This window comes from Ciconia boyciana, chromosome 6, assembly GCF_034638445.1.
Source record: "Ciconia boyciana chromosome 6, ASM3463844v1, whole genome shotgun sequence".
NCBI lineage: Eukaryota > Metazoa > Chordata > Aves > Ciconiiformes > Ciconiidae > Ciconia > Ciconia boyciana.
The window spans coordinates 59,193,047-59,220,207 of NC_132939.1; the positions used below are offsets into that span (position 1 = coordinate 59,193,047).

The window sequence follows — 27,161 nt, forward strand, 5'->3', positions numbered from 1 at the left end:
AACTACTGAAGTATTTAATAGCTGTTTAAAAGTAACAGCTATAACTACTTAGACTAGACATAAATAGAAGATGACTAAATGGGTCATTACCTTTACAAGAAAAGTGTTTATGGAGAAGGATTTAAGAGAAACAAGATTATAATCCAACTGCTCCATTATTCTCTGTGTTTTAAAGGAGGAAGCAGAGTGGGTTTGCAAAGTTAAGTACAGGATAAGACTATTCTGAGTCTAATAAAAAGATGAAGGTACTGTTAGAGAGAATTTGCAAGTTGCTCAGTCCTTGGAAAAGTCAAGCCACTTCTGCGGCTGCTTAGGTAAGGATTCTTGGTTCTAACATCCCCAGTATGATCAACATTTTGATTGTGATGCTTGGTCACTAAATGATGCTAGTTGTGAACAAGGAAGAATGTATTTTCCATTCAGATGGAGAAAGGAGGGGGAAAGGTATAAGATGGAGTGTCTCTGTTCCTTTGAGATCTATCCAAGACCTTAAGAAATCAATGGAAATCTTTCCATTGAGTTCACTGTGCTCTGGATCACATCCTTACAGGGCTCGCTTTGTTGTCAAGTCCATTCCTTCTTCCCCACTCTGTTGCTCAATTTGCTTTCTGCTGTTAGGCTCTTTTTCCCAAATATTAATAAATCTGTATAATCTTTGGCCTCTAGCTGAGTCTTTCTTCTGTGGCACACTGTTGCACTGTATGAGTGACTGCATGGTTGAGGGTTGCTCTGGAAATTACTCATAAAAATGAATTGCCTGGTAATACCACAATTGTCAATATGTGTAGGTTGCAGCATCCCCCCTGTGGGCCATTGTAGCAGATCATAAAACCTCATTTCCAGGAAAGTTTCAAAACTTTTATTTTCTAAGGAACATTAATTATCAGAGTCCAGATGACCTGTCCCATTTCTCCATCCACTTCCTCTCTTTTTTTCCTCATCAGGCATGGTAGTTTGAAGGCAACTGGCAAGAGATCACATGTCAGGCTCCTGGTTTTATGCCCCGTTTTCCTATCAATGTCAGCTGAAGTGTTTAAAAACAGCAAGACTCTTAAGCCTAATGCCCAAACCAATGTTTGTATGTAACCATTTCCCCATTGTTAAACTTTTGTAACAACCGCTGATTTACAAGTCTGACACTTATGCAGACATATGCTTTGGCATTCTACAGGCTTCCCGAGACTCATGCCCTGCAGCGCTGCTTGTTGACCTCTCCTTCAAACACAGGACTTTGAGGGATCATCACAATGGCCAAACCACTCTGGACCTACATGGTTGTGAAAACTCTAGTCATGCCCCCATCAGAGTTTACAGTGATGCATTTTTTCACTGACAAATTATATTCTGTTGAGACCAGAACTTTTTGCAGGTACTTACCAGTTCTTATGAAGCTCTTACCTGGGAAAGGTTCTCATGCCTAGGATGAGACTTGCAATACATCAAAGAGCAAGAAAACTGTCACCCTTCCCAGATAATCATCCTATGATCAAGGCACTGACTGGTGGCACAGGAGTCCAGGTTTCAAGTTTCTGTTCTGCAAGATGTCTGAATGTCAGAAACCTGCATCCCAGGCAGGCTTTCTGGCCACCAAACTGTCAGTTAATCTGAAGAACAGCTTCCTCAGTCTCTCCTGTTGGACCTGTTTTACTTTGTATAAATAATTAAACATTAATTGGAACAAGGACTTGAATTTAGACTGCCCATTGGACTATTGCATTGGCCTTTCTCCAGGTCGGTGAATAGGTAACTATTTGTACAAACTTGATAAGTTGTAGAGCAACAGAGATAGCCGAGAGGGTCCCAAAAACTCAAGAAAAAAAACCCCAAGACTCATGGTAAAGTCATTTAGTAGACTACAAAACGCCTGGTTTTCAGTCATTGACCTGAAGGAAGCAGAACAAGGACTACTAGCTGTTCTAGGGAAGGCTTTGTCAAATCATCTCCAAAGGTCATGCTTCCATCAAATTTTGAAAAGAGGCAATATTTGAAAGTCATACTTTTTTTTTCTGAAGTGAAAAAACATAAATTCCTGTAGCTACACGATCCTCTAACAAATCCTTTGCATTAAGATGAAAATGTTAAGCATCTTTAGCATCATGATCGCTTGATTCTTAAAGTTTCTGAAACCTCTGCCCCAGACATGAAGAAGGACCTCACTGTTCCAGTTCTGAGTGGAGTGATTTGTTCCTCTGACACTCTTCCCAGCTTTACCGGCATTTTTCAAATGAAGGCTTAAGTCTATTATTTACATACTATCTTCACATGGTAAATATGACAGTCATATATTTAGTCATACAGAAAGGTAAATGAAGGCAATCAGAAAAGTTCAGTGATTAGTGTAAGATTACCATAAAAGACCATATAAAAGGTAAGACAAGAACTGGGGAGGTTGAACCTAATCCTCTTACCTACCCACTAGATAATGTTCCGTAATAACTTTAACGTTTAAAATGGTGGTCAAAAACATTTATTTTCAAACAGCTCTTTGATAAGGAACTTTGATTAAGCTCTTTGATTAGGAACTAAAATCCATTTTTTAGACAGATTCACCTCTCTATAAGCATTTGATATCAACAAGTTGATATTCTTGTAGACCATGCAAGGTTCTGCTTTTTCGTTAATGTCATATAATACTTAATTTTCATAAGCACTTGTATAAATTCAGTTAAGAGTTAACCAACTAAAATATACAAATATGTGGGAGGTTTTATGAAGAACTACAACTTCAAAAGGAGTTGGTTTAGGAGTCATGACCTTATTTTTTGCAATAACTTATGCATCATGAACTTACGTAATTGGCAGCAGATAACATATCACACTCTCAGTTTTATGTCCTTGGTTTGACAACAGTGTCAATTGAAGTATTTGCTAACTGCAGAACTAATAGAGCCTCATAGTTGAAAATGTTTTCATTCCAAAACTGAAGTTTGTACCAAAACATTTCCCCTTTATTGTTCTTTTTTAGCAATAAATTCAGTATCAGAAATGGATAGGGGTATACAGATAATTTTGAATATTAAAAAAATCTTTCTGAATACTATTTATCCTAGCAAAATGGAAGTATCTGAGAAAGAAGAATATATATCTTTCTAATTAAAATGTCATCAGAAAGCACAAAAGCACACACATTAAATGGCCTCAGAGCTCTAAATCTTTGTTATCTTTTGAGCAGGAGTCAATGTTAAGATAAATTATTGGGAAATGAGTGACCTGGATTGAAAAACACTTTAGTAGGGTAAGTTTGAGTCTACTTCTTCCCTTTCCCAGAGACTGCATTGAGCAGCAGCCAAGAGGCAAGGCTAGACTGGTCCTCTATGTTGAAACTGGACACCTGTACCATCCCCTGAAAAGGTCAATCCTCTTGGGACACTAGGATCTTCATAAGCTACAGCAGAAAATGCATAAAGTAACAAATCATAATACAAAAGGGAGGGGTTTAAAAGGAACCTTAGTGAGTTAAGGTCCTTAACATCCATTTAAATTTAATGGCAAAGAAGCCCAAATTTACTGAGGCTCTTTTTGAGTGATCTGAGGCTTAAGAGTGGGACTTGTTTGCGGGGGTTTGGCTCTGAAATGTGTATTTTGTGGGGAGCAGTTCTGTTTCAAGACACTTAATAATTCACAACAATGTACAACATAAAGGAAGAGAATGGCTGCAATTTTATTAATTTGAAGTTTTCTGCTTGACCAAATTACAAGTGAGTGGCAGGAAACAATCATATGCCATCAGTTCAGTAGAGCATTTGCTATTATGTCTCATCTGAACCTGAATTTAAACTGACCTGAAGAGAACCAGTTATGTGTTTTGAAATCTGGCTAACAGTAGATTATCGCCAGCAATGTAGATTACTTGGTAGACACCATTTTTAATTCAACTTTATTGAAAACTTTCAGTATCTGGGAGAGTAAATTGCCATTAGTGAAACTCCATGATGTAGCTAAACTAGGAGAAGTTATAAATAGCAGCCACAGAAGAGAAAAAAATTATAGTGAATAGCAGGAGGAAGGACAGAAAAGTAAAACTGGAAAAATTGAAACTGATATGCATAAGAAAAAGGGACACACATTCATCAGGTGGAAGAAATGCAAGGAGGTGCAGTACCGAAAGAAACCACAAATATAGCATGAGGGACTGCACTGTCACACAGCAAGAAAACAAAGCTCTTTGGAGCTGTTTGTACAAAGTTTGTCACTCCTGAAGAGATATGGTGGTGCACTTTGGAATCATAGGGGAAATTGGGCTTGAAGGGATGTCATAAACTGACCAAATCCATTCCTGTTTCTCTATGCAGGAACAACTATATCTACCTTATTCCCAAATTCTGTTTTGTTTAGCCTTTTCTTAAAAACCTCTCATCATGGATTTTCTTCAACTTCCGTAGTGCTTCACTGCCCTTATCATTACAAATATTTTCCTGAGGTCTGACTCAAATCTCTCTTGCTGCTATATAACATTGCTTTCAGCTCTGGACAACAAACACACACAAAAAGATCTGGATTGCATAATCTGCATTAGCATTTCAGTTCAGACCAGAAGGGCACTTTTTCTTCAAAACTGGAGAAGTCTCCAGATCATCCCTACTCATTATGCTCTGGTTCACACAACAAAGCAGTCTCAGACTCAGAGACTTTCAGAAAAAACTAAATTAGAAGGTGTGTTCCAGGAGTGCATCTAATGATCTCCAACCAGTACATATATCCAGTTTGAGGGACCAGCCCAGAACTATCCAAAAACCTTAACGCATGCACACGTGTGGAAGTTAAGCCCTCAGCACTAACCATTTTACTCTACAGGTCCTGTTTTGCATTCACCCCACACTCTTACTAGGCCATACTACTTACTAACATGGATATAGCTGCTGGCAAACATTCATTGAAGAACAGCAAAAGCTGTGATGGGATGGAGGAACTGATTTATTAGGAAAGAGCAGGCCAGATACACGAAGAAGGCAAAAGGAGTTTTATAGCCATCATTTGCCCTGGTCCCTGTGACATAGAATAGTTATGGTCATGCAGCTGGGCAGCCCTTTCCTCTGGGATGACCAACACCCCAGGTTGGTCAGCTTGAGGACACAAAGGTGAATTGTAATAGCCAACAACCACATAGACTTTAAGAATGTCAGATTTTAATTTGGTATCTCAGAACATAACCAAGGATAAGATGCAATTAAGATAAGAAAAAAATCAATACTTAATTTCAGAAGACAATGTACTTGCATGACGTCTTTTAAACAATGGAACAGTCTCCCAGACTCTTCCCAGTAATGGATCCTATTTGCTTGGTGCTTTTATAGCCAGATTGGCAAATGCTAGAAAACAGCCTGCAGGATATAATCTTGCTCTGGCAAGGAGTTGGGCTGGATGATCATTTCCATCTAAGCTTCCTCTCAATTCAGGGTAAAGTTTTGGAAGCAGGATCTCTTTCTTCCTTTGTATTTGCCATATGAAGCCATGTATCAGCTGGAGCTCCTAGGTATAACACTTAGCTGCAACAAGTGCCGGTTAGAGATCTTGAGGTCTGACACAAACCTCCTTAGAGATGACTGGTTTGTCTCCACTGATTTGGGGACCCTCAGAACAAGCCTCTGATCCTCACAAAAATGGATGCATATCTGCAAATGTTCCTTCTTAGTTACCCAAGTCAGCAAGAAGCAACCCAGCATTGGCACAAAAATTATGCAGCTCTGTTAACAGGTTACTTTGCCTGAGCTAATATTTCCTGCTAAATCGTGTCAGGCTGATGCAGTGATACAGCCTCTGGATTCCAGGTGACTTGTACCTTGTCAGCCTGCTAGGTGCTCAGAGGAAGTTTGCACCTGCTCTCGTAGAAATGTCTTTATTAATCTCTATGTTAATAAGAAAAAGAAAAAAAACACGAAACAACTTCTCCCTTTTGACTCATTCCATGTGCCTCATCTCTTTAGTGCCTGCCATCAGACTGTCAGTACACTGAGGCATGAATCACCTTTATTTAGTGTCTAATACAGAATCAAGCACCTTGACCCAACAAATGCAACAGAGACCAAGAGAACTGCACTGAACTCACAGTCAGCAGTTGAGAGTTTTGCTGGTTCTTTGGGGCCAGCTTGTCCTCTTAAAATTTCTGTAATGTTGAAACTTCTTCTCTAAAAACTTGTTTCTTAAAAATGTCCCAGTTTAGCCACCTGTAAATAGATTCATCTAAGCCTTACAAGTCATTTTGAAAAATCACAGCCATGTTCTTGAATGGAGAGACCACATTCTTATTTCAGCAGTATGGATGTAAATTAGAATCCCTCCTTCTCTCTTTCACAGAATCAAAGAACAATGCTCTTTACAGGGCTATATATTGTACCCCTTCAACACACATACATGCACACTAAGACCAAGACCACCAATACCAAACGCAGAATTATTTATTGCCATGTGAAAGATAAGTACACACAACAGAGCAAATAGGAAAAAAAATGGAAAATGAGTTTTGAAATTAAGATTACAGAGCAGAAATAACAGGAGAAGCACTTAAACATATTGCTGCCCCAAGCGGGTGCAAATTTCAATGGAAAATAACTACCAAATGTTTCCAAAGCCAACCACAGAAATTAAATAAGATTCAACTTAAACTCAATTTATTCTGAAGATTTTGTTTTTATAGAGGCACACATGCATGTAGTATTCATGGTTATTTGTCAAAAATTAAACTCTTCTGGGCTCGAATTTGTGTAACACCAAAAAAGGGTTTTAAAAAGAGAAATCCCTCTATTCTGTGAAACAGTTTCTGGGAACTTTCCTGGAAATCCCAGTAAGACAAGCCAAAGAAAATTATCTATGGGGAATTGCGATTGTTGCAGCAAATATGTGCTTATACTCTGATTCATTTAATTAAGCCCTTCAAGTGAATAATGGGATACAAAACAAGGGACATACTGAAGAAGAGTAATCAATCTGTAACAAGATCATACCAGTTATTAACTGTACATTATACAAACGTAAATCCAGATCAGCAAAAAAGCCCTACTGCACTTACATATTATGATTTTTCAATAGAGGCTTTAAAGCAGCATTTGTCAATGGTGTTAATTTTAAATTATATGACTAGTGACAACACTGTATACCACCCAAGATTTTAGCATGCTGGGAAAATCTCATTTCTCTTTTGAAGTTTTATTTCAAAAAACCCAATCATTTCTGAAGGGTATTGATGGGGACAGAGTGAGAGAAGCACACACAGTGAAGAAGTTAAAATAAAAAAATAGATATATAACAGACATATTAAACATCCAGATTACAAAGCCTGGGTGGCTATTCATTTCTATTTCCCTTTAAATGAATAGTAATGTGTGAAAATTGTACTAGGAAAATAGAAACTGTTCTCTCATAAGCAATACTGCTGTTTTCAAACAACTGCACTGTTAACACATTCATTTGTATTGTAATGTATTAGTAATAGTCAAAATTTGTTATGAACTTGTGGTTATTGAGTGAAGTTCATTGATAGGCTCAGTGAATTCCTTTTGGACAAGCACATAAGACACTCAGCAACTATGGATCTGTGGCTATTAATGGAATTGTCTTCGAGTAGGTCTGCAGTTACATCTGGGTGAAGACTGGTCTCCAGTGGTCCACAAGTAGATGTACATCTACCCCTGCTTATTATGGTACAGTTTGGAGGAATGCCGCTTTGGAGAAATGATATTAAATCATGGGAAGAATCTGTAACAGGAAGAAGTGCAGGACTCAAAGATGGAGACTGAGATGCTGCTAAAGTTAGAAATTATGTTGATAACCTTTTAACGAAGCGCAGCAACACAGATAAAAAGAGAAGCACGTGCTTCACGTTAGTTTCTGCTGTTTCTGATGTACCATTCATAACACCACCACAACTAAGGCATGCCAGCTTGGACCAGGACTTCCAACATACTTTTAAAAAGTATGTTATCTCTCAGTATGGCCTTGAAAATTTGCCTTACTCAAACCCTGAGTGTCTCAGCTTACTCATAGTTTCCCATGACATTTTGATGTTCAAGTTATGTATGATACCAGGTTGGATGAGATAAAATAGGCCAGCTGAACAAATTTACTGCACTTCATTTTTCCCACTTAAAAAAATAAAAAAAGAAAAACATATTTTAAAGAGAAGAGTTACATTTTGGGCACCTGCACGCACATTTATAGCACTATCCAGTTACAAATATGGCAAATTCTAGGGCAGTTTTACACAGCTCAATTAGAGCAGAATAGGAAGTAAAAATTTGCACCCCACTCTTCAAATGCACACAGGGAGAGAAATGCTGCATTCAAACAATTTCTTTGTCTTATATGGAAGGGAGTGGCTTCACCCCCAACACACAACATATCTGAACTGGCAGAAAGCTACTAGTAACCCCTTTAATATTGTCATCGTCATGTACTTCGGGACACAAATGCCCAGGCTAAACTCCAACATTACATTGTTCAGCCCTCGAATGGCAAAAATCCATCTAGAATTAAAAAATGGTACATTGAAATAACATACAGTAGGTAATGAATTTTGCAGTCCTTACTTAGCAAAACCATTTCCTCACATCACCTTTCCCAGAAAGTGAAGGCTGCAATATAATATACGGCACTAAATTAAACCTTACACAAACATTACTGACATGTACAGATGTACACTGCTTCAAGTGCTTACTCATCGTATGTAATTCAAGCAAACGGCAAGTTATTGGGGGCCAAGGACAAGCATTACAAGAGGATTTTTCAGCTATTCAGAGCTGTGAATCAAAGGTGATGTATTGTTAAACTGAATGTCTGTACAAGAGGGCTGTGGTTATGGAATTTGATGGCAATGAGCACTGCACTGAATGTAAATGTCACCTTATTTATCATCCCTTATTATTTTTAGAATGTTCATTGCAAGGAAATATACTTAAGCAACTTTAATTCTATACTAGAAAGATCTCTATAAGAGAAAAAGTTGATTCCAGAACTTTTCAGAAAGAACATTTTTAGTTTCTACAGTTTCCACAGCTGGGAAAAGAAGCACCTATTCAACTACAGTCTATAATAGTATTCATGATATCAGGTCATTTTGGGATACTGCTATGCAAGTGTTTAACTGATTACGGCTTGCTTTCCTAATGGAAAAAATAATGCATCAAACACAAAATAAAGTAAATCATTTTTACACACAGAAAGGAGGATAAATGTTTTATAAAGGCTTTCTCTGACTGATTATTGCTTAGAAATGAGAAAAAGCTCCAAACACCTTCAAAAGTGATTCATTAAATGCTGGTGGCTGCATCACTGCCTCTTATTGCCCCATGCTCAAATTTGATCATCTCCTATCAAAGACCAAATGGCCAAAGTGACAGTGGCACATACTAGTCAAGCAACATCTGTCCTGATTCCCCAGATGAGATACTGCTCACTGAAAACAGGACTGCTCAGTACAGGACCCGTTCCTGTTTTCTCAGTACGCACACTCTTGCAGCTTGGTTCCCCTCTAAAATGGGGTCATACCCATGGAGCCTGCTAGGCCTAAGCTTGGGTGGTTCTTGACGAGAGGTGACTATTAGCGCCAAAATATTCCCATTAAACCACACAGATCTAAGATCCTCCCCTTCTTGCTTCTTAATTGTCACCATGACAATGTCAACACTTAAATCACCAGTACTGAACATATGCGAGATGTGGCCCAGTTTGTATCCCTTGGAGTTGTTACCTAGATTGCTTTCAGACGCACTATTGCATTTGGTTTATATTTCTTAGGTTTTCTTCTCAGCCATAAAGCTGGAGAGAGGGAATGGGAACAACACTGGGGGAAGACAGTCCTCGTGGCATAGAGAAGATAGCAACATAATACCCAGTTCTTTGGGTAACAGAACAAAACAGCTTTAAAGGCCAGCTCCAAAGCAAGCCACTGTTGAAAGGGGCTGATCTCATGCCAAGAAGCAAGTGCTTGTTGCAATATCTCTCTGGCATCTCACTTGAGAAAGAGGAGCATGATTTATTGCAAAAACTGGGGTCATCTGCATATAGGAAACACAGTTATAGCAGAGTTAAGCAAGGCGGAATATTCCTAATAATGGAAATCTAAACCTTTAATATTGTAACACTTTTAATATTAAGATACACTCTTAGTGTTAATTTAGCCTAAGAGTAACTATTTCATGAGCACAGTGGCATTTTTAAGCAAAGCCTTTCTATTTTTTTAAAAATATGTTTATGGCAGTTAAAGAAATATCGCATTTTAAAGGTACATTTCTAATTACATTCTGGCAGAACCTTAGCCGGAAACACTACCAGCACTACTTTGACAGCAAAAGCTGTGACAGTTTGCATCAGCTAAGGTTATCTGCTGTCTGCTGATTATCACGATCAAACATAATTACAGGAATATGGTCAGCAGAGACAACATAGAAAACTGGGGTGCAAAAAATGGGAATGAGCTTATGAAATCTGTGGGTGTACAGAATAGTACTGGGCTATTTCACTGGAAGAACTGAATGACTTCAAGGACTGAAGCAATACAAACAAGATGAAATCCAGAATTGCCTAGCTCAATTTCATGAAGCTGGCAGCAAAAAGTATCGCTATAAACTGGGCACTTGCCAGCTACACGTGGAGGAGAAAACTCTAGATGGTTCAGTCAAATTCAGGGTTAGCATGAGCCCCTAAAGAGAGGCAGCTATGGTAAACAAGTCCAATTCAAAAACACACAAGGTATTTGCAGCAGCAAGGGATGTGCTGGTCATACGTCACTGGAATACTGTGTAAAATTTAGGTCACCCCTTTCAAGGACAGACACAGCTGTGCTCCATATGGGGGAGATCCACAGCCACAGCCCTGTCACACGGCCCCCGAGCATGTGCCTGGGCTCCCATGTTTGTGTCTGGGAAACCCCATGCCATGCACCGCATGAGCAGGAAATCCAGCCTGTGGGAAACGTGAACGACACAGATGGCCAGCGAGTGCACAATCAGCCCGATGCTCTCCGGTTGCACTAGGCTCACCAAGATGGGTTGACTCCACGGTGCTTTGGCTGATACAGTGGAGAGGCTCCAGAGCTACCGTACATCAACTTTTCATTTGTCCTTTGGGTTTCAGGTAGGTCCAAGCTGTATTGCACAGCACCGATCGAATAACACAGCGCATGTAGGGTACACCCAGCGTGTCCCTGACATGCCAGGCTCATTGTCCAGGTGTTCAGCTGTCAAGCTGCATCTGTGTTTGTCCATGACTTCCAGACATCAACCAGGCTGATGAGAATGATTGTGCTGAACCAGTGACCGTATGTCGTGCCAACAGTGCTAATGCAAGGAAAATAGGAGAGGGTAGAGCCATCTCTTGTTCTCCAATTAATCTCTTCGTATATGATGCAGGAAAATGGACTTGACATGAAACAGGTGCAGAAGATTGCTTCTAGGAGGACCAGAGAAATGGAAAATCCATCTCATGAGAAGAGACTGTGAGCACATCTGAATAAACAGGTGCAGACCGAGGTGAGCCTCAGTTGGCTTTGTACTGGCCCAGAATCCATATAGACTGAATTAACACAGTGCTAATGAAGTCTCCAGCAGAACTCACCAGCTCAGGCTTAGCATTACACTGGCATAGCCCTATAGGCACCGGGAGAGGCCAAATTTGCATCCCAGCTCACTCAGATCGTTAGCAGAGAGAGCCTGAATCTGCCTGCCCTCATCAGCGCCGATACGCCCCACGAGTTTGGCTCATTAGCCCCGGTGGAGCGGTGCCCAAGGGGATGGGACTGCCTTCTGTACCACACCAAGACAGGGGAGACAGGAAAACTGCCTCAGCAAAGAGGCAATGTTGGCATAAGAACAAGCGGGTGTAAATCCGCCATAGATACTAGATCCTGGAAGAGCTCTCGCAAGTAATGGGGGCAAAAACATAACTAACTTTAAGGTGATACTTGATGCTTCTGAACAGAACCCTGTAACACAGAGGTGTCTGAAATACTCCTAGATGCCCTGTAAGACCCCACCCTGAAAATCTCCATTAGCTGTGAACTGCAAACCAAAATCCAATTGAAATCAGAAATTTAATTAAAAGCAGCTCTTCTGAGCTGGCTGCTGGCAGGCGTTACGCTGGTAAAAAGTGACAGCTGCTTCGTTGGCAGCGCAATGTCGAGGACTGTAAAAGAGGCCAAGGAACAGGCGCGGGCCACCACTGCCTGAGGACCACCCCGCTTTGAAGAAGATATTTGTAAGAAAGGCTGCAGAGCCTTTTATCTATGCTTTCATCAGCTAAGATACTCTGCTCCTACTTTAATTTATATTTTGCTGCTGTCTTCCTTTTTTTTTTTTGTTCAGTGGGAGCATAATGCCAATTAAAATTAGTTAAGAAAAAAAAGTTATTTTTTCCAAATACAAAATAATGGTTCTTAAAAAAAATGTTCCCTCAGTACCTAGTAAATCCAGGGTTTGCTTGCAATAAATATGCATTTCAGAACTCTTTCCCCTTTCTATGAGTGGGCTTAGATCCCTCTGATCCATTTTATTCGCATATGTATTCCCTGCTTTGTGTAAGTATATGATTCCTGTTAAAAAAAGGGGTTGTGAATACCTTTTCTAAAAAAGCACCATTTTCTTGTTTTAAGAAATTCAAACTCGGTTTCAGGTAAGAACTAGTAGCAAGGGATTAGTACTCTCACAAAATCAATTCTATTAAAATGTCAGAAATAAAAGTACAGTTGGATTCCGGGGAGCAGGTTTGCACATATGTTAATATTCAGAGGCAATCTGTGGCCCTTAAATTAAGTTTCACAGAAGATGGTGGACCGCTCCAGGTATCCACAATAACTCACACACTGAGAAGAGTGAATTGGAACCCAAAATTTAATATCTAACTTTAAAGTAACCATTTAATCTTTGGGTTTTTTTTTTCCTGCCAGAGCTTCAGGTGGAAATGATGTGCCCTGTGAAATGAGGAGCTGTATCACATAGCGATGCTTGTCACAGTTTTTCCCTGTGAAGATACTGTATTGCTTAGTCTAAGAATAACTTTAAAATTCACAGAAAGTAAGAACTGTTGAGCAGCTAAAAATAAAAAGTCATAGGAGGACGCGCTGTTAGGCATAAACATTGAGACCCTTCAAATCGACTTGAGCTATTGAGCTAATCTAAACATTTTGGGTCAGATCCTGATCCTAGTGAATTCAAAATGATTTGTGGTGAGAACTAATGTTTCTCCTTTTATTTCTGTTTTCCTGCTAATGAGTATCAGATACAACGTCGCAAGACTATTCTGTAAACAAAGTGCAAAATTAATCATTTTCAGAGGAACATTTTATTCACAGTAGGCTGTGTAGGGAAGGAATTAAGCCTAAGTAAATAAACAATGAAGGTAAATAAGAATACACAGAGAAAGTGAAAAGATCATCAGAAGATGCCAGTTAAAAAATTACTGGATATATGATGAAAGCAAAATATACAGCTTATGAGGAAAATTCCACGACTGAGTAAAATGCTGAGTAATTTCATCTGAGCATTAAATTATTTGCAATTTCCTGCATAAAAAGAAAAAATAGAACAGAAATTCAGGCCCTTGTTACGCCAAAGATCTTTTCTTCATCCAAGAGCAGAGAAGCAAGCAGGTTTACACAATTTTGTGTCAATTAAAATATTCCATATAAACAATGCATACTTGTCCAAACTAACTGACTTCCACTTCCAATTCTTTCTGGGCAAAGTTTTAGAAAGAAATACTGCACTGCAATATAAAATAAGCAAATTGCATCTATTTTGGAACAAGTGAAGAATTACATGCAGTTCAGATTCATCAAAATCTTTCTATCTGGCTGCAGAGGCCTATTATTAGGATGTGTCAAACCTGTCCAGAAACTTCTTTCTACTATTGATAAACAAGCCACGCATTAAATTAGGAGATTAAGATGTGTATTCCTTCCAGTTCTTATGTATGTTTAGTCATTAATCCAAAACAACATTGCCAAACCCTGACCACAGAAATAGTAAAAATAAATACCAAAGGTCTGGGAAGAGAAATCCTGAGGTCACAAAGAGAAGGTAACTTCAAGGGAGTATCCTGGAAATTAAGACTTATAAATCATCATGGGCTGAAAGAAACACATTTCAGCAATTGCATAATGCCATTTTACATGGCTAAAAATAATAAGAGTCATGGTACAAACGCCAGGAAAAAAATCACTGGAAAACTTCACAAACATTTATGTTCAAAGAGCAGGCTTGAAGCAAGTGAGTTATTTGATGAGAGCCTCAGTGCACAGCGATGGTGCCTTCTAGCCTCCTGTTTGGCATGCCACTTGCTTCGAACAGGTCTGTCATGCTTAAAGCGATCATTTACACAAAACCAGACCACATTAGGTATGTAATATACATCTTAGTGATGTTGGGGATAAAAGGTCAGTAGATTAATCATCTCCATTCTATATTCAAAAGCAGGCTGATTCTCCTGCCTTTCTGAATAAATGTCTCCATTCTTGCTAAAGTATTTGTTCCTCCGCTCTACAGCTTATTCAAAACCGTTAAACCAGTGCTGGATAAAACCGTTATATTGTAGAAAATGAGGGTCACCCTGAAAAAGATTACCCTAGACATGATCCCTAAAGATTTTCCTTGAATAAATGTTTCTTTAAATGCTGTTTTTCCTGCCTTCCCCTCTGAGTCTGTTACAGATTGAAAATTCAAATGTGTATGTCAGTTCAGGCAGGGCACATGCAATTGCCTGAAAACCTGAGAATTATTAAATGATATTATTTTAAAATTCTTTATATTTTACTGCACTTGCTAAGGAAAGTGAGATGACGGAAACTGCACCCTGAGTCTTCAGCCCTCCTTTTGTCTGTTATCATGCTGCATGGCTTGGGCAAAATCCTGATCACAAGGAAGGCGCCGGGAGTTTTGCCACTGATTGCTCACGGCTTTCACCACACAAACCTTGGGGCTCTGAGAACCAGCATGTAACAAAGGCAGCAGTGAGACTTCCCCATGGCAAGGGAGCTCAAAGGAGTGGTGTTTCCTTTACCCAACAAAGCCTTGAGTCTGTCAACTCCAAAGTATCCTCTTAACATTTTGCGAAAATACTCTTGCTGTGCTGCCGTTTAAAAGATGAAAAACTAACCTTAGTTATCAGCCTGCTGTTCTCATCTCTCTAAACAGTGTTAGTGTACTGAAATTTGCTGTCATATGCTGAAACACACTCTGTTATAAAACACTGCACGTGGTGAATTTTGTTACAATCTTCTCAGAGGAAATTTAGATTCAAGCAAATTGCATCTCCTGGTCCTCCTCTGCATCACACCTGAAACCGGTATGAACAAAGACAATGGAAGAAGTATTTTCACTTTCTGCCAAGGACTTCATCTGTATTCAATGTGTATAAAGTTGCCGCTTAAGTAGAACTCTATGGGGTTCCACTTCTGGACTAGACTGTTGTCTTTGCTGCAGAGCGAACCATTCAGATGACTATAATTATACCGTACTACCAGGGGTCCAGCCTGAGCTCTTGAGCCACAGCAGCTTTTGAGCAGTTTGCTTGATGGGTAGCAGAGATGTGCTTGGCACGGGGGTTTGTGGATAATCTGATTTCCTCCTGCTGGAGGAAGTGTTTTAGCAGCTGCTGCTGAAGTTGGCATTGCCGGCTCACCCCAGAAGCTGGCTGTGCGCCCCATTCGGCTCCGTTGCCCAACAGGACCTTGTGACAGCCACTGTCATTTCCTGTGCATCTCCTATACTCCTCCACTACACAAAAGGGTAAGACTATGTACATTTTCCTTCCAGTGAAGCTTGTTCAGGAAATTTCTGCTCTTAACACATTCTCACTACGCAGTCCCACCCAGGGGCAGTTTGATAATGTTGCTAAGGCAGTCTGAGGGGATGGTCCTGTTGCCCCTGCCTTAGCTGCATGCTGGGGCCATTTCTCTTGTGCCTTCTCTGCATCGCACATGTGATCATTTCCTTTTGTCATGAGCCAGTTTAGCGAACTAACCTGTCGGGAAATAACTCGTTTTTCTAAAGCCAAGCTTTTCTGCCCCCTTAGTTCCCGAACCAGGTGACTGCAGGTCACCACAGGATCACACAAGACACAGCGCAAGCCGAAGTGAGGAAGGAGTCATGGGATGGAAAGCTGCACCTTTTGGCATTCATCAAGTGACAGCGTAAGCTGTGCTATTACACGCTATTTTAGGGGTCCTAAAGTAAACTCAGTCACCAAAATCGTCTGGGTTTAAAACCAGAATTCTTTAATCCAGAACCTTTTGGTTATCTAGTTTCTACCACAGCCTGACAGGCTGCTAGCACAGCGATGGCACTAGCGAGCAGCAGTGTGGAGGCAGGTGCAGAAACCCATTAACACACCGGGGAACTGTACACTTGGTCACACTGCAAAGCTTTGGTAGGTGGCTCACAGACTCAAGAAAATGTTGGTTTCCACTTACTCAGGGTGAGTCCTGAGTGTTGCACTAACAGACCTGTAGCTGTAGAATCAGTCCTCCCTCCAAATTTAACAATTCCTTCCCAGTTCAACCCAGAGTCAGCAGGAAGTGGGGAAAAGAAACAAGCTTCTGTGCAGGGAACCTCTTTGTGATATATGACATATTTATCATGTATTCGAAGGTGAGAATGCCAGGGCGGGGTAGGAGAATCAAAGTCCATGGCTCCACTAGTGATTTTATAGACCAATCTGCAGCATGGCACTTTTTTCTCTTTCAGTTCTCAAAGCTACTCAAAGCATTGGCTAGCTGCTTGACTTTGCATGTTTTTCCTGAGTCATATATATATTTAAAAAAAAAAAAAAGCAAACAGGAGGGAGGAAAAGAAAACAGGTGTCATCTAAAAGTGGTGAAGGATTACGAGGGATGTAGGTCCAGAGACAGCCAGACCCATGCACAGACTCCAGCTTACAGTAACTTTTTTCCAGAGGTGTCACTAAGAGCAAACAACCGCAAATGGAGTTTATCCTCCTCTGATTTCAGCAATATAACATTTACCCACTTCTTACAGATACCAGACAGGCGAGTAATTTACCACTGCACTACTGCACCTCTCTGTAGTCACTGGGTAGGCGCTTACATGAGAAGAAATTGTCCAGCTCTTATTTCAGGGCCAGATCCAAACTTCAGCAAAGTCTTTTTCATTTCCTTCACATAAAGTTCTGTTCTAACACATTAACGACATGTAGCTTAGATGACATGAGGGGTGGAACTCTTCCAAAATACATTTAGTTTCCTGTCAGAAAGTATTGCGTGCCTTTGCGCAGGAAATTATAAAATAGAAAATAAACATGTAAATATACCATTTCAACACATCCTCTACATCAAAGCAGACCTGATGTTTTTAATTTCAGCTTTTTGAGGTTTTGTTTTTATAAGTTGCTGAATTTATTTTGTAGCTCCTGTTTATGAAAAGAACTTTAAAAGAGTTATAAATTACATTTATCAAATTAAGAAAAACTACAACTATAAAGTTCTCAAAAAAGGAAATAATGTGAACCCTGTATGTGCACTTGTGTGGACACACACACACAAATTTATATATATATTTAAGTTAGTGACCGCTGAACCACAGACCACATGCAGAAGAGTAAAAACCACCCATAACCAGATGTGCCACTGTAAATCCCCTATTTTAGGATATATTCTATGAAATCCTCAGTGCGCAGGAAGATGTAAGTTCCCACACTATTTGTAGCAGCAATATGGATTCTTAGAAAGACCGACTACCTTCACGTACCTAAAAATAATCCAAGATCCGACTGGGAGGTATGGCCCTTGTGAAGTAGAGACCGTGTTTACTGGAGCGAAAACACATGATTTTGAAAACCGTCCAGCATAACACAGAAGTGAGAACAGCAGCGACACGTCACTTCAAACCTCCTGAGAACCAAAGGGCTGCAGAAGGAATTCCACCCTTTCCCACGGAGTTTTGTATAAATACATGAGCGCTGTACTTCAACTGAACGCATCGGTGCGTGGCTTGTAGAGCCATGCAGAGCCACCGTTTCGCTATGAAACAGCGGCCTCAGGTTATACTTGAATTTTCCTATGGTAGGAAAGTGTAGCGGTGGGCCGCTGTAGCAAAATGCTTCGGTTCTCTGTCTATCCACAGCTGAATAGGAAACCCCAATTCAAAAGTTTCCTTCAAGCTATAAAAATAAAGCAAAGTTGTTTCCAGGGAATGGAGAAAAAGTGATTTCCAAAGTCCCTATCCAGCTACAAATATGCTATATAAGAACAAATACTCTTTTTTACCTCGGAATATCTCTCCCTGATCTAGTAGAGCAAAGTTTGTTGATATTCAGGGTTGCAAACCCATCTGTTTACTCAGGCTTTTGTCTGTCAGCATAGTTTGAAGAGGTCACTTTGAGAGATCAATTTTTTTTCCTGGGGGTTTCTTCAGAGCTACCACAATTTGTTATTGCGTCTGTTTAGAGGCTTTAATTTGTGGTTTTCAAGATTGCATAACTGCACAGAGAGGTGGTGAGAGGCCCACATGAAGAGTTCAAAATAAGTTTGACAATATAGTAAATATCTACTCAGTAATTTTCCCTGGACTGAGCACCACGGAATGCCAAAGAAGTTATTAATCAGGCTAGTGTATGAACGTGGCTTTATGAGGACTGGGGCATACATTTCCATTCAGATGCTAAAATGCTGAATTCCCTTCACTTGCTGTTGACACCAACTACAGATGATGCACTGGGGGGCTGCAAACCAGGCGCCTGATTAGATTACTCTAAAACAGCCTATTCGGAACCAGATAAAGAAAAAATAAAATGAGATTTTAATTTTGCCTTTTATTCAGAGTTCTCGTAATAAGTTACATAAAAATGAAGTAAGCCGCCCAGACTCCCAGGAGGAGGCTCAGCATTAATTTTTCCATTTTGCAGATGTTAGACGGGAGGCACAGAGACATGCACAGTCACATTTGGAGAAGTGCAGGCTGCACCCAGGCAAAGTTGCAGGTCCTCAGGGTCTCTGGGAATCTGCAGCCAGAGACCTGGCATCGGCCATAGGCAACAATGGGGCACTCAGGACCCATACACACATTGAATGTTTGGGTTGTGTGTCCCCAAAGTCAGCGTGGCAGGCACGCGGGTAAGCAGCAGCTGTAGCAGCAGCTCAGGGATGCCTGAGTTGCATTTGCGTAGCAGAGGGCAGTGTTCAGCATTTTGGACAACTAATATCCCTTTCTGAAGAAGCTGGTGAGGAAATGATGTGCACACTGCAAGCTGGGAGCCCTGCACTGATGGAGTGGCAAGGCTGCGAGCAGAGCTGGCGTATTTTGTCTAGGACTGTGTCTATACACAAAATTAGATTTAAGCTCCGTACCTCTGGGACATGTCTCCATCTAGTCCAGCAAGAAGGAATTTACGGGCCATAAATTCCTCCTAAGTGGGTGAAGACTGAGGGTGGCCAGTCTGTGCTCAGCTCCGCATACTGCAAGCGCTTTGCTACTGATAGCGCTGGGGTGAGTAGCGCTTTGCTACCCACCCAACCTAAAACCAGCCCTTGCATGTCCGCGCTGTGGACAGTACATGGGTCTACCTGACCATGTCCATGAGGTGACACTTCAGCCATCTGTTTAAGGACTTTGCTAGACCTACTCACGTGAGAAGCTTGTGTTTATACTTCACTTGACAACAGAAAAAAAATATTGCTGGCTCCCCCTGAGTCGCCGGCCGTAAAGGAGCGTCTGCCCTGACTTGCAGCTCACCTGGATGCAGCAGGACGCCCAGCGAACAGGGGGACATTGCGGAGCCAGCGCTCTCCCGCCGCCTCCACCGTCCCCGCTGCCCACCCGTCGTGGCACCCCCCGCAGCGCCGGCCGGGCCCCAGCTCCGCGGCGCGGGGGAGCGCGGTCACGGCTGAGCTGGCAGGAGAAGCCCGGGTGACGCACGCCCCGCAGGCCCCGGTGCGTCCCCGGGACGAGACGAGAGGAGACGGTCCGGTCCTCCCCGAGGATGCAGGGGCCGTCCCGACCCGGCCGGCGTCGAGCGCGGTCGAAGGCCGCCTCCGCAGCGCGGCCGGGCCCCGCCTTCACACCCCGGCGCGCACCCGCAGCCGCTGGCCAGCCCGCCCCCCGCAGCCTCCTGCGGCCCCGGGGCTCCCCGCGGCGACCCCCACTCCCGAGGGCGCTCGCAGGCGGCCGGCGACCGCCCCCCGAGGGGAGACCCGCCGCCGGGGGGACGCCCGCTCCGACTGGGGGTCCGGGGCTCGGCGGCGGGGGCGCGGACACCTCGCGCCGGGGGGCGGCAGGGCCCCGCGGCTCCCCGCCGCCGCAGCCGCCGCCGCGGCGGCTTCTCGGGCAACAGCTACCCCTAGCGGCCGGAGCGCCGCCCCGCGCCCCTCCTCCGCCGCGGGCAGCGCCCGCCGGCCCGCGCCCACCTGGCACCCCCCGCGCCGAGGCCCGAGGCCGGCGCGGCCCGGGCCGCCCGCCGCCGGGCGAGGGGGTGCCCGCGGGCCGGGGCAGCGGCCGCCTCCCGTCCCGCCGCCGCGGCAGGAGGATGCGGGCGCGGCGCGTCCGCGGGTTCGAGCCCCGGGTGCCCCCGCGGCGCCGGGGCGTGTGGCGGGGCGGAGGCCGTGCCCGGGGGCGACGGGGCCGGCGGGGCGGGGAGGGGAGGGGAGGGGAGGGAGGCGCGGGGAGAGACGCGGCGCGGGCGGCCCGTCCCTGTCACCTGCGGGCGCTGCCGGGACGGCCGCGGCCCCCGCTCCCGCTGCCGCTCCGGCGCGGCGCCGGCCCCGCGCTCGCACAGCCCGTGCGGAGCCGGGCCGGGCCGGGCCGGGCCGGGGGCGGGCTGCGCCTGTTGCATTGTCCTTGGCGGGGCTGTTTGTGAGCGCCTGCCGCTATCTGCGGCCGGGGACCCCGGCGGTGCCCTATCTCGGACTCCCTGCTGGTGCCTGATAGCGGCTGCTCCCTGCTTCGTTGCACGTCCCTCGCAGCTCCCGCCGGGGCTCTCTCCCCTTTTGTCTGTGTATTTTTAGGTCATTAGAGTGGAGGGGTAGGTAATCCCCAGGCTCAAGTTCCAGAGGGGCGGGTTCTGGCCGGAGGTGGAGTCACTTTTCATTTAAATCCCTGACTATAAAATGGGCTTAAAGAGAAGCGGGATCTCAGCTGTGCTGCACAGACCCCGGCAAGCAGGGTGCGTGGGGGCCCCCAGGCAGCCAGCGCCCTGCAGCACAAGCCGCTGCGATGCTCCACTCCCTTGGCGTTCACACCTTGCAGCTGCTCACCCAGGCGGCCGCCTGCATCCTCCTCTTCCCCCGCTTCCTGCTCACCGCCGTGATGCTCTGGCTCCTGGATTTTCTGTGCATTAGGAAGAAGATGCTGATGATGCCCACGGCGGAGGAGGCGGCCAGCGCCAGCGAGGGGCCGCCCCCCGACGACCCCCCGGTCTGCGTGTCCGACTCCAACCGCATGTTCACGCTGGAGTCGCTGAAAGCCGTGTGGCACGGGCAGAAGCTGGACTTCTTCAAGTCGGCGCACGTGGGCTCCTTAGCCCCCAACCCCGAGGTGATCCAGCTGGACGGGCAGAAGAGGCTCCGCATCCTGGACTTCGCCCGCGGCAAGAGACCCCTCATCCTCAACTTCGGCAGCTGCACCTGACCCCCGTTCATGGCCCGCCTGAGGTCCTTCCAGCGCCTGGCCGCGCACTTCGTGGACATTGCTGACTTCCTGCTGGTGTACATCGAAGAAGCACACCCCTCCGACGGCTGGGTCAGCTCGGACGCAGCCTACAACATCCCCAAGCACCAGTGCCTCCAGGACAGGCTGCGGGCAGCTCAGCTGATGAGGGAAGGGGCGCCCGATTGCCCCCTGGCCGTGGACACCATGGACAATGCTTCCAGCGCCGCCTACGGTGCCTACTTCGAGAGGCTCTACATCATCCAGGAGGAGAAGGTGATGTACCAGGGAGGCAGAGGACCAGAGGGCTACAAGATCTCGGAGCTGAGGACCTGGCTAGACCAGTACAAAACCCGGCTCCAGAGCCCCAGCACGGTGGTCATCCAAGTGTAAAAAGGACCTGGCAAGAAGCGCAGGGGTGGAGAGGCGAGGGCAGGGCGGGAGGAGAGGTGGGGAGGGAGAAGGCACTGCGACGCGGACGGCAGGAGCTGTCTTCCCCCGGGGACACTCGAAGGAGGCTGCTGTGCGAGCTTTCGAGCAAGATGTGCCATAGTCCTTTCTCTATTCAAATCATGTTGATTTGCCAGCCACGCTCTGTCAATACTGTATTTCCATGTGCGTTTTGTAAATAACTTTTTTTTCCCTTTTTTTTTTTTTTTTTTTGAGAAGCGTTTACTATTTTTTAAGGAGGCTCTCTTCGTACGGGATCTGTTCCCAGCTGCGTGTGTGCGCGGGTGTGTGTCTGAAAAGTTGTGTACAAGTGCTCCGTGCTGCCTAGCAAGTGCTAACTGGGATTTCTAGTATTTCTTTGTGATGACCGATTTTGAAATGGGTTTCTCTAATGCCAGGAAATCGCGTCTGATGTTGTCAAGTACTAGAACTGCCAATAGCCAGAGCTGAACGGAATGTCCTATTTATGTGGGGGGGTTTTGTAAGACGTTCGTTCACCTTTTTTTTTTAAATGAATTTTTTTAAATAATAAAGGTTGAGTAAATACACGTCTAACCTTGACTGCCTCTCTCTACCTTCAGACCGCTACGCTCACTTTCCCTGTTGCCTACCTCACAATACCCTTCCCGCAGCCGAGGAGGGGAAGGCGAAGCGGCAGGCGGGAGAGGATGCGCTGCTGGGGGCCCGGGGGCGGCGAGCTGCTGCCGCGCCCGGCGACGGGCTCTCGCTCGGCTGCGGCAGGAGCGCGCACCGCCCGCGACCCGAAGGAGAAGGGGGGCTACAGGGCGTCCCCTGGGCGAAATCCGGACCTGCGGGGCTGCCGGGGGAGGGAGCGCCTCGGTGGTCCTAGGGACCGGCGCGGAGGACCGTGCGCTCCCTCTCTGACCCCGGCGAGGCGCCCGCGGGGCTGAGCCCTGGGAGGGCGAAGGTGCAGGGGCCGGCCGGCGCCGTGCAGGCAAGTGAATCCCGGCCAAAAAAACAGGCGAGGGAAAGCTGCCCCGGCCGGGAGAGTCGCCCTGCGGAGGACGCCTCGTGGCGGGCGCGCAGGCGGGGCCGGGGCCGGGGCCGGGGCCGGAGCCCGGCCGGGGGCAGCGCGACCCGCACCTGCGGCGAGGCGGGGCCGGGCCCGCCGACCGACGGCGGCTGCGGGGCTCGGGCAGGAGGGCAGCGCCCAGCCCGGCGGTGCGAGGCTCACCCCCCCTCCCGGGGCCCGGCAGCTGCGTTTCGAAGGGTGCGGGGTGCCGGAGCTCGCTCCCCCGGAGCCCGGCAGGTGAAGCCGAGCGTGGAGAGCATCCCGCAACCCCCGCAGGAGCCGTGCAAGGCCGCTCAGAAACAGCGGGTCTTTAAGCACCGCCCGTTGTGCCTCTGAACGCCTCCTTGTCCTTGACAGCAGCGGGACGAGGCGCCTGGGCTGTTCAGCCCCTGACTAAGTTTTGGAGAGGGGGGCACCGCCCGAAGGTAAGGCAAGCCGGGGACGCCGCTCTCCGCAGCTGCGGAGCGAGTCGCGCCCGCAGTACTAAGCTAAACCTGCGGAAAGCTGTTTGTAAGGGCGTTATAGCCCCTGTCTTGTCCATGGCAATGTTCGCCTGTCCCCGGAACGTCCCTGTCCCTCAGCATTCACGGTTTAGATTAGCCCGTGTAACCGCTCCCGCCGCTTCCCCGCGAGGAAAGCAACACCGGGCGGTCTCTCACAGTTAAACCAGCGGCTCCGACCCCGCTCCTCGGTCCCTTTCGCCCCCGCAGCCCCCGCCCTCGGCGAGAGCGGCGGGAACGGCGGGCGCGCAGAACCCCTGGAAATCAGGCTGCTTTGGCTGAGGTGTCAAAAGATCCGGCTCAGGTGCCCGCTTCGGGCTTCCCGACCCGTCTGGCCGTGCAGCCGGCTCTGCCGGCCCGTAAAACCCTTCAGCACTTCACCTTTCCGCCGCCCCTCTGAGCGGACGCCCGGCCGGCCTCCCGCGGCACCGGGCTCAGGGCTGCACCGGCTCCGCCCGGCTGGGGCACCTCCGGTGATGCTGTGGGGCGGCGGGGCGAGAGCCCGAGGTGGGCTTGCTTCCCCCGGCTGCGCGCTGGGCGCGAAGCACAGAGCCCTCGACGAAGCCTCGGAGCGGAGGGGGAACCTCCGCGGCAGCCCCAGCAGGGCAGGCTGCGGCGGGACATCGTCCCGCTCCTCCCGGCGTGGGCAGCGCCCGCCCCGGTACGGAAAGGGTGTCGGTGCCTGAGCCGCTTCGGGCCACCGTCCGTGCCTCTCGCCTGGTCCACGGGTGCATCAGCCTCGGCTCCCTCCCCGCGACCCCACGCGGGACGAAGGAGCGCTTCTCCCCGGTCCCAGGCTTCCAAGCATCAGCAACCCCGGCTGCCTCTTGCCTAAGGACGGCGACGCCCCGCTCCCTTTGAACGTTGTTCCCGACACGGAATGAGCCAAAGTCACCTCGCCACATCCAGAAGGAGGCGAGAGGAGGTGGGGCAGGCGCCCACACCGGGCTCCAGAGACACGGGAGCAGGTGGAGGTGCCAGCGCCGGGCGGAGAGCGGCCGCCGGGGCAGCACACCGCCACCGCGCCGCTGCCCACCGGCTCCGAGCGCAGCCGTGTCCCTGCTCCCCGCGGCGCCTTTCCCAGCCCCACGCACGCCGTGCCGGGAGGACCAAAGGCAGAGCAGCTCTTGCAAGCCCGCGCAGCGCGTCTTCTCTCAGGAGGCCGCCGTAAAGGACTTTCACGCAGCCGTAGGGAAGGGCGGTGGGTGCCCGCCGAGCCGCCCCGCTGCCCGCAGCCCCCGGGCGGGGTCGGTGCCACCCCGCGCCCCCCCGAGCGCAGGCGGCGGCGAAGCCCCACGCAGGGCCGGGTCACTCGGCAGCGCTAGGCTCGGCTCCCAGAAGCGTGTGAAGGCCGGAGCCGATGCCCGGCGCACCGGCACCCACCCGGCCCTGGGCGGGTGTCAGACCGTGCGGCTCCGCGCCCGCCCTCAGAGCCGGCATCGGGTTAGCCCCGGTTGCAGGGGCTACAAGGGCAGCTCTACCTACGCGGTTACTTCCCCCCCCCCCCAGCTTAGTTTTCCTTACTTTACAATAAAGCCCTTCTTTGCTTTCTCACCTCCTTATCTCTTTTTCTTATCCGCTTTTGGCATGCTTTAGTTGTAATCCGAAGTTACGGGCAACCCCCGGGCACGTCCCCACCCCGGCCCGGCCCCCAGGACATTTTCCGGTCATATGGACAGAAATGATCACTGTCCTTACTTGGGTTTTAATAGTTACAGAAACAGCCTCGTCTTTACTTTCTGCTACTAGCAGATTTTGGTCAAAGGCTACCGGAGGTCAGGATTCCCCCCCCCCCAAAGAAGTCAGCTTTCTAAAGCTGCATTCCTCCTTTAAACCAACCGAACACAGAGCTCTTGTTTATCACTTTCTCTTTAATCAGCTGCAGAAGAAAAATTTGCTGTGAATGCCCGGAATCCCTGAAAGAGATAACACTTTTCCTTTTCCCAAATCACAGTTATCTGCTCCTATTATATCCTCCACTTAAAATGAATCATAAGCCTCCATCCCACTGAGCTTTCTCGGGGATACTTGTTTAGCACAGACGAGAACAATACGCTTTACATCTAAAGAGCCCTGGGTGTCAGAAGCCTCTCCGGCTGATACAGAGTATTGAGAAACGTCCTATCTTTAAAACGCATTTTTACTGCCTTTCCACCTCCCTAGTGCCTGACAAACAGAAGTCAGAGAGCAGGGAAGAGATTTATCAGAGAGAGATCTGAGTGGTGATTACGGGTTCTGTCAATAATTAATTGAATTATGTCCTCAGCATAATTACATACAGTCCTCTAGCCGAGAGTGGAAAAGAAAGAAGTTGCGGTGTGGTCAGAGGGGGATCTCAGGACATGGTTCCAGTCATTAAAGATGTGATGTAACATTGCAATCTGGTGTATTCTGAGGCACAAATGGGGAAACACAAACGAAACCAGCTACTAAAATATTATTTGCTTTACAGCAGGGAGACAGCAAAAGCACTTGCTTCTTTCATTAGTTGTTCTCATCCCTACTTTCTGCTGGGGATTTAAAGGTGTTTTACGATGAACAGACCAGAGGTCTTACTCACTTGATCTATAAGCTATATGTCGTAGGTTTGGTATCGTTCACCACATACTAACTGACTAAATGTGATATTTCTGAGGTTTGAAATAAAAATTAAAATCAGTCCAGAAATTAAAATCAGTCCACCAAAGCATCATATATCCAATATAAATCTAGAAATGACACATTCAAAGAATCTTGCAAGCAAGATTCTTACTCTGACACTATTTTTTCTGTACTTCTTCCAGTCATAAGGGAGATCATAATATCATTATTAATTTATTATTTACTAAGAGCCGTTAGAGTGCTCTTTTGGTACACAAATGCAAGAAAACAAAGGGCTTGATTCAGTTCTCACACAAGTTTTGCACTGGTGTAACTTCAATGACACGGGTGTAGTCACTTCAGAACCACCTGGGTGTAATTATGATCAAAATCTGGGCTATTGCACTTCCTTTGCTTTTCTAATGGTTCAAAACCTCTATTTTTCTACAGCATGCTGCGGAAGACAGACAGCTGTTTGAATACAGAGCTCAAAAATAATTCTCAAGTTCCTCCTCACTGACAGTGCCAGTGTCCTAAATCCTGCCAGAACTTAGTCACGTCAGCACGTTTCCTCACCGTTCTGCACCCTCCCTACAGTGTGAGAGTCGTAAACCCCATCGATGAGTGTGTCCTTCCACCTGTTAAGGTGCATCCTCTTGGTGTCTTGAGCTTTAGATCAGGTAGCTTTTCATTTTAAACGCTTTTAAGCATCCAGCTGCCAAAAGGAATTTGACACCTGCTTCCTTCTTTGCAAATTTCTCTTTTCAGACAAATTCTTGATGATGCCTCTTGAAAAGGGGTTCATTTATGACCTCCGCTTAATTGACTACTCCATGTCTTCCTCATCTTCTTGGTCTTCCACCTGCTTCTTCAGAGATTTTGGAAGTGGTTTACAGTGGTAAATGCACTAACAATCAACAACCAAAAACATCTTAACTAGAACAGTTAAGCAGTATTCAATACCTCCTGTGTGAAAATACATTACAGGACAAGGTTAAAATCCTTCAGCTGATATGT

At 46.3% G+C, this 27,161-nt stretch overlaps 1 protein-coding gene and 1 long non-coding RNA gene across 3 annotated transcripts in view; both read left to right on the forward strand.

Annotated features, from left to right (window-relative positions):
- Positions 1 to 16,195, forward strand: part of LOC140652893 (uncharacterized) — a 66,165-nt gene extending 49,970 nt beyond the window's left edge. Inside the window, exons 3-4 of one of the 2 annotated variants that reach the window (XR_012042975.1) lie at positions 11,343 to 11,462; positions 14,753 to 16,195. This is a non-coding gene — a long non-coding RNA (uncharacterized lncRNA). Of the gene's footprint in view, positions 1 to 11,342; positions 12,273 to 14,752 lie in introns of those variants that run through there. The other variant, XR_012042974.1, reaches the window with a different exon arrangement.
- Positions 16,196 to 20,658: 4,463 nt separating this feature from the next.
- DIO3 (iodothyronine deiodinase 3) lies at positions 20,659 to 22,529 on the forward strand. The gene has a single exon (XM_072864291.1). It carries the CDS (start codon positions 21,150 to 21,152, stop codon positions 21,972 to 21,974), a length of 825 nt encoding a protein of 274 aa, XP_072720392.1. The 5' UTR covers positions 20,659 to 21,149; the 3' UTR covers positions 21,975 to 22,529.
- Positions 22,530 to 27,161: the final 4,632 nt, after the last annotated feature.